The 8,219-nt window shown below is 31.5% G+C and overlaps 1 protein-coding gene across 2 annotated transcripts; it reads right to left on the bottom strand.

Moving 5' to 3' along the window:
- Window positions 1-1,472: 1,472 nt before the first annotated feature.
- On the bottom strand, window positions 1,473-6,441 carry LOC132756069 (noggin-2-like). Of its 2 annotated transcripts, none has more exons than XM_060747051.1 (2): window positions 6,248-6,441; window positions 1,473-2,395 (listed from the first exon to the last, which is right to left on the bottom strand). In XM_060747051.1, the coding sequence occupies exons 1-2, from the start codon at window positions 6,257-6,259 to the stop codon at window positions 1,637-1,639; spliced, it is 771 nt and encodes a 256-aa protein (XP_060603034.1). In that variant the 5' UTR covers window positions 6,260-6,441; the 3' UTR covers window positions 1,473-1,636. The 2 variants fall into 2 exon arrangements, with proteins under 2 accessions (XP_060603034.1, XP_060603036.1); XM_060747053.1 differs by lacking the exon at window positions 6,248-6,441 and adding an exon at window positions 4,410-4,633.
- Between the last annotated feature and the right edge of the window lie 1,778 nt (window positions 6,442-8,219).

The following is an 8,219-nucleotide window of genomic DNA, read 5'->3' as shown; positions in this document are numbered from 1 at the left end:
ATTTGCGAGTCCTTTATAGCTTTAATTTCCTTTCTTGTTTTTTTTATATTTTCTACAAATGCATATCTGCTTACCTAACACTTTAGTACAAATTATCAAATAATTATATAGATATAAGTAATAGAAAGAGCATCGAAACACGAGTTTATCTGATTTGTACGAGGGGGGCGTTGTCACAATTAATATGAAACCCCAGAAAAATGAGCTAATCTATTGGTATGCTTTGGGTGCGGGTAGCTAATACGTACTGTACTCCAGTTAAATCAATGTGCATGTGTATGTATACGATTTAACTCTAACACATATTCATCAGATAGGTCCCTAAAATATGATACAAACGAATTAAAAACTGGTTAAGACTGAGGAACACGGACGTACGTCATATTTGAGCCGTGTCACGACAAAACCAACATAATGGCTTTGCGACCAGCATGGATCCAGACCAGCCTGCGCAGTCTGATCCATGCTGTTCGATATTAGTTTCTCTACTTGTAATAGGGTTGGTAAGCGAACAGCATCAACTGCGCGGATGCGCAGGCTGGTCTAGATCCATGCTGGTCGCAAACGCTCTATGTTGGTTTTGTCGTGATGTGGCTCAAATTTGGAAGGAAATGCGACGTGTTCCAGCATCGACGACTGACATACAATTATCAGCATCATTCTTAACACTTGATACTCTACTGTTCAAATATTCGAGATGTAAATTGTTCTTGAATACATGGAGCATGATCTAACAAGATGTCTTGCGTAAATTACATTGTAACTCGTAGATCAAGCTCGGTCTGCTGAGTTTTGACTTCAAATCAATGAACAAGATCGTGCCTTAGAAATAAGAATGACATCAATTTTTCCCTGCACATAATAAAAACCCAACCAGGCTTCGCTTCGTCTATTGTAGACTTATTCTACGGATGTAATGTCGAATTTGGTTCGATTTATAAGAATATTGACTTCTATATCATGCACGGTCTACAGGTTTGATTTTAAAGAGAACCTGTGTCAACAATGACGTTTCTTATATGGCATTGCACATGTGTTTCTCTAAGTATGTCAACTTCACCATGTCAATGGCAGTATTGTTCCATACTTTTTTTTATTCTTATCTAGACATATTTTGGTATCTTATAAAATTTTACATTCAAAATCTCATCAATAAGCTAATATCCTTGTGAAATGTTTTGTAGGGTATTTCTTATTTATCACATGTTATTAGATGATATCAACCAGTTCTGCAATTATAGATACTAGTTATAAACACCCTTCCATTTCAAATTGTTTTATGTATTTATGCATTTTGATGGTAGGCATAATAAGCAAATGGGCTTTCTTTACTACTCGCTAAAAGTGAATTCGTCTCTTATATATTGTTTGTTAGAAAGAAAGAAAGAAAAAAAACTACTGCCTTCTGATAAATCTTTAAGATATAACAGCCATAAATTTTCATATCAATATATACTCCACAACCAATATGATCTGCAATATATTTTGATTTATTGATATAAATAAAAAAGAATAACAGACACACGCTTTATAAATAAGTACATTGAAAAAATAACATAAAGCACATATGTTTAAAATAAACCAACAATATTAACATTATTGTTTTATGTCATTTTGTCCTCACACTGTGTAAGGTTTAACAAGAGCAGCCACACTTGGTTGTCACTTCGTAAGGAATTTTCTTCCATCTGCATTTTAGTTCCCTCCCCATTACACCGCCAATGCTTCGTGTTCGTCTTTGCCGAATCCTTCTGAGTTCGTTAGTTCTATTTTCTTTCATAGTTTTACGCTCTGTATTAGACTTTTTATTTTTCTGACGAATACATCTCCAGTGAAGCAGGTGTAAGGTTTTTCTTTCCGAGGCCTGACAAAGCATTCCTGAAGGCCAAGAGCAAGGGCTGTTGGAAGCACATTCACCAGATTTGATGTTCCGCGGCCAGAATAAGTTTCCTAGATCTTCCCACTCAAAATTTATCTCACATCTCGCCATGTTTTGCATAAATGATTTAATATCCTCTTTAGACTGGTTACTGAGATTCATATCATGTGAATAAAATTCAATCAGGTGACCCAGTCTGAGTTTCAAAAGTCCATCCTCAATTTTATTGCCTTGCTGAAGAAATGTATCAGGAACGTGATTAGATTTTTTTGGTGTTTCTATCGACATCCATTCTGAATCAAAATCTTGGCCAAGTTTTCTTAACAGTCTCTTTCTTTTCAGGTGCTTGCCATGCGGTAGATAGTGCCTCATTACAGGAAACTGAAATCGTTTCTTTACCAGGGAGTCCATACGACTGTCTTGGATATATATCCCAGAAATCATTTGTATCAACATTACTAGTGGAAATATAATACGGTTGCTTATCTTCATGACGTTGTTTGATCTAATCTTCACCTAAAATTAAAATAGATAAGAATTAATTTAGTTCCATGTTATGCAGAGCCGAATTCATTAATTTCAATATGCTATTTAGCTAATCGACTGCAGTATGTTAAATAAATAAAATTTGGAATAAAGTAAAAAAAAAAAGAAAGAAACGAAAACAAAACAAAAAAACGATAAACTGATCGGTCATATACAGTTTGTTGTTTTTGATGATGATTTTGTCTTTTGTCTGTATAAACCTTAGATAAATAATGTTCACGGAGGTGCCAGCATACATACATTTCATAACGTTTGTTTTTAATTGCGGAATAAATAAGCATGCAAAAATACACAAAATCTACACTTATTTTTGTTTGATCTAGAGTGTTTATATTTACACTAAAATAAACATCCTACTTTCAATCACTTTAATTATTTAATTTGAACATTAAAACTCAAATCCAAGACAAATCAATTACAAGAAAAAAGTTTTCAATTTTCTACTTGTGACTCCACAGTTTAACAGTAACTGACTCACTGGATGCTATAGTGTGTTATATTTTCTATGTTATTAACCTGTGTTTAATCATTAACTTTACAATCTGCCTTACTAGTATTCCTTTATTATTTTTTGTTGTTATTTTTCTGTCTATGCTTACTAATTTTAAGATGTGCAATCTCCTCCTATATGATAAATATGAATTATTAAATGATGATTGTGTCCTGATTGATGTAATACTTTTTATAAAAAAGATAAATATTAGTTTTGTATATGTTGTTATTATCCACAATTAATTCAACTTTTATCATAATAATCAAAACAGTTTTATGAACGAATTTTATATTTGAACTTTATATTTGTATGAATAACAAAGTCTCTAAACTTTATCGTAATGTCCCTCGTCAATTGTGCAAAATGCAAATTATGTCTCTGAAGGTTTACTAAAGTGTGCATTTTGCTGCAAAAACAATCAATACACCTAGATTGATGAATATAACGAGCATTTGATCTTATGAAACTTCAGTATATAGCTTATTTACCAATTAGTACTTACTAATTGATTAACCACAGTTTAAACCATCATTCAAAAATTAAAGAAAAAAGTGTTTTGAGATTGCAAATTTTCTCTCCTTTTTCAAATTCTGAATTCACATCATGACAATATAATTGTAACAGACCTTTTAGCCGCCATTTTACAACTTTAACTAAGTAAACACTAAACAGCTGCTTTATTATTACGTCATACACATGTACCCTTTAATTACATTGAATATATGACAATATCACGAAATTAGAGTTTATATTATATCCCTATTATGAATTTTTACCAATTAATTCAAAGTTTTAATTTCATTCATTAATTTTCCATATGTTTCAGTTTATAAACAGGTATGGAATGTTGCATTTTAATTTCTGTTAAATTATTTCTCAATTCGTCCTTATTATCAATGTACTGTAGGAGATGGCAAAAAAAATCCCAAAAACAAATGCATCAAATGTAAATGATTGAGATAAATGCACTTTTGAATTTTTTTGTTTCATTTGCTTTATCACTAATGAACATCAGTTATTTACATATTTACTAGATCTTTGCATCATGAAATGAACCTGCTGTTGTATTCTTGAATTCGTTTTGCGTTCACAGAAATACAGAACAGAAACTGTAATAAAAACGTAATAAAAGTAGTACCAGTCTGTAACTTAGTTTGATAAACACGGTATTGTCTTTGGGATGGTTGTCTTATTTTCAATTAAGAATATATTTTGGTAAGTGTAAGTAAGCAAAGTTAATGAATAAGAAATAAATGCAATCAGATTGAGTCAGATTTAAGACATTTCACAACGTTATTCAAACGGATACATTTAACAGATACAAATGTATATCATGTTTTTGTTAACTTGCACTTAACTATAAAAAATACAAATCGTTAGATAGACTATTACTTTGGTTTGAAAAGGAAATGCACGAATGATTTTGACATCATATACGTATTTTACTTTCTATTTGATTTTTTATATTTTATTTTGAAAGCAAATAGTTACCTCGAATAAATGCAAGATCCTCTATCCTAAGTATTCACAAATTAACTTAATGATATATCTCACAAAACATCCTAACTTTTCTCTTCAAAATCCTATCATTATTTAGAGACTTGTGACGGTGTAATATCCAGATACAAACGTATTTTGTTTTTATAAGCTATTAGATAGGTATACAACAGGTTATTACGTGGCACGTGTTTCCATTAAGTGGTAGAGATTTCTAATTAATTGCACCAGACCAATCATAGAGTAATTCTTCACTGTAGCAGATATTTTGATTTGTTCCTGCAAGTACCTATCAAAATATATCTGATATTAAGATTGGCATGTCATTATTTCACATGAACAAATCTTTGAGACAGAGACACGTTCAATATCAGAATTGATTAACGGTTAGGCTAGTTTATATTATTTTGATTCAATGGTCCGTAAGAATAATTTAGAAAGCAATGCATACCGTCCTCTTGAAATATCTAAAAAATAAAAATAAAAAAAGAATGGTTGATAGCTTTATCAATTTGTCAAAGGTTTTTGCATACTCCGGTTAATATAAAAATACTAAATCGTATGATTTGATTTGTATGATTTACCAACAGTCAATAAATTTTAAATAAAGAAACAAAGTGATGAAAAATGCAGTCCTATTTTCTCATTTACTTAAATAAATGCTTGATCTTTATACAAACACTTAAAATAAGCAACTGTATTTTGCAAATATCTCAAAAGGATCTTAAGTATAGAGATGTTATCACAAGGACAGTTTTAATATTGTATCATAAAGATCTGTTCCCTGTTTTATTTTATTTCTTAAAAAGACGTCACAGAAAAATAATGTTCAATATAGTGCCTGCACATTAATGATTTTCACAAATGGTGAAATAAAACGAAATATGTTGAGTACGTTGAGGTCTATATATGAGCCGCGTCACGACAAAACCAACATAGTGCGTTTGCGACCAGCATGGATCCAGACCAGCCTGCGCATCCGCGCAGTCTGATCAGGATCCATGCTGTTCGCTAAACAACCCTTTTACAAGGTGAGAAACTGATAGCGAACAGCATGAATCCTGATCAGACTGCGCGGATGCGCAGGCTGGTCTGGATCCATGCTGGTCGCAAACGCACTATGTTGGTTTTGTCGTGACGCGGCTCATATGTACTTTAAATATGTAAACACAGTCTCACTGCATTTTTTTCAAATAATGAAATAACTGAAATGTTATGTAACCTGTAACTATGTTGTCTAAATGTAAACTACCATACTCCCTTGATTAATTAATAGGTTTTACTGGTGTGATTTACAGTCATATCCGCATATACAGTAACATTAATTATGTCCGTCCAAGAGTATATAGTGAGTGAACAGACATGGAGCTAAATATCTGTGGAACAGGTAAAGTCAAAATAAGTTTACATTTTGCAAAAAAAAACGATAATTAAATAACTCACGTGACCAAGAGAAATCGGCATTTACCTTCACTATTTAATGTATAAAAAGAGTGGGACAGTCGTTTTATATTTAGGTATATTAATAGTTTTCCTAAACATTTTCCAACATCAGCTGTTGGTCAGTTACCATTAAAGCAGTCAATCTTTTGAAATATATATTCAATTCAGCTTAACTTGACAATGAAACAATGAGCATATTGTCACTTTAATATAAGTCATAAAGACATTTAATAAGTAATATAACACTAGCGACTTCCAGGCTAATGTTAAATAATTCTGAATTTGATTGCTATACATGCAATAACATATAATGTAGTTTGAATAGCATTGCATTAAAACATAACATTTTTTATAAAATAAACAAGAGAAACGACGCCTCTAGTACTTACAGTTTTGCTCATAGTTTATCCTTAATGACCGTTATATACACATCTGTTTTATATCACAATTTGTTTTCTGCTTATTGCATCACAAGAGACTGATATTGCATCATCGCACTGCATTCATCTCATCCCAAATGAAATAAACACAATCCGTTTATTTCGATATTTTACTACCCTGGTTTCCTGCGGTGCATTTCCGTTGTGTGCTTTTTTCTGATACCTCTAAAGATTGTCAAGCACGATGCAATCTACTGGCTGAAGCAAGGTATAAACAAAATATAATGTTTTCTCCGTTTTTGTGAAAAATAATTTTTCTATTGATTGTTTATGTCTATCGGTGTCGCAAATGAAACTATAAATTGTGTCGCAAATGAAACTATAAGAGAAATATTGCCGGTCAAAGGGGCAAAAAGTACGATGTTAGAGAATTAAGTGCACTATTTGGTGATCATCTCATGATGTCCATTGAGGCAAGTTTTACAGTGTTACAAGCTACATTTATAATTCTAGTTGAAATTGAACAACTTCATTTTACATATAAAATGATGTATTATAGTTCGAATGGTTTCATTAATAAACATTTATTTGCTTATGTGTTACTGTTAGTAACAAATATACTCTTAGTAATATATGTTGACCCAACAAACGATGTTAGTTACTGAAGCTATTGGAAGACATGGCTTTGATTAATAAGAATCTAATATATTCAGGGAAAAAATGTTGATATTAGAGAATGACTCGATTAATAGCTTCCGCTATCAAGTATACGGACCCCAATGCGTTCTTAAACGATTCAGTCATAAAATCATCAGTCATCATTTTTTGTATTAAATTTCTTACAGTTTGAATACAGCTTTGATTTTTTCTTTAAAAACTATGGCGCATTGGTAAGTGAGGCTCAAACGTAAATAATCACAATCTTTGATTAGTAGAAAAATAAATGAATCTTCTGCTAAACTGCCCGACTTTTTCACATGGAAAACATACGCATTGACGTCAGTAACAAAATAGAGAAAATATGAATCTCTAAAGAAATCTGGAAACAAAGTCATCACTCGGAAGCATTAATCACAACAAAATTACAAGAGAATTGCAGACTCAGTTTGATTGAGTCTGTACATGAGGGATAATGAACAACACATCAAAACTGAAAATGTTGCAGGCTCGATTTGATTCAGCCTTTTCATGGACGGTACTGTCAGGTGCAAACTACCGCCCAAGCCCCCTTGCACCGGCTTAAGCAGAATTCAACATTTAATTAAAGTAATGGTGAAATTTAGAAACATCCGCAGATGTGTTCATACAAACCAACATTTTATTAATATTAGTGTTCTTTAGTCAGTACTCTCTTAAAGTTCCTTTTTTTCTAAAAGAAAATTGAGAACAAAACCAGATTAACCGCAAACGAAATTTCAAATTTAATTTTAATTTTATCAGCGTAATCTGAGCAAGCTGTGAGTCGCAAATAGGGCTATTAAGATTATTGCCTGTTTAATGGATATTGTAAAAGAATAAATGTGATAGCATCAACGAAGAATGATTCAATTTGTTTAATTGTTTCGATAACACTAAAAGTGTTATACATCTCGTCCAATGTCTCTACAGTCATAATTTGAATAAGATTGTTTTATATGAGATAAAGTGAAATTTAGATGTGTTTAAGTGTTGTAGATGCTAACTAAATATTAAATTATAATTAAAAGTATAATATATTTAATTATTAGTATCAAATGTTATCCATTTATCTCGTTTAAAGTGTTCTTTTCTTGTCAGTCGTTGATCTGTTAATTTAAGATAATGTTTAAAATGGTTTCACGTATCAAAGATTTAAAATAACCTTTTCCAAAAATTGCTACATATATTGAATGGGTAAAGTCAACGATATTGCAAAGATTTATCTACACTAATTAATCAGAGCATAAATGTGTGACGTCACATGACCCGTTAAGACAAGATCGATTTTTGTGTATTGGGTATT

This window comes from Ruditapes philippinarum, unplaced genomic scaffold (genome assembly GCF_026571515.1).
Source record: "Ruditapes philippinarum isolate M1 unplaced genomic scaffold, ASM2657151v2 ctg5585_1_1_1_1, whole genome shotgun sequence".
Lineage (NCBI taxonomy): Eukaryota > Metazoa > Mollusca > Bivalvia > Venerida > Veneridae > Ruditapes > Ruditapes philippinarum.
The sequence above is the reverse complement of the archived record's forward strand: the minus strand, read 5'-3'. Positions and strand labels throughout refer to the sequence as shown.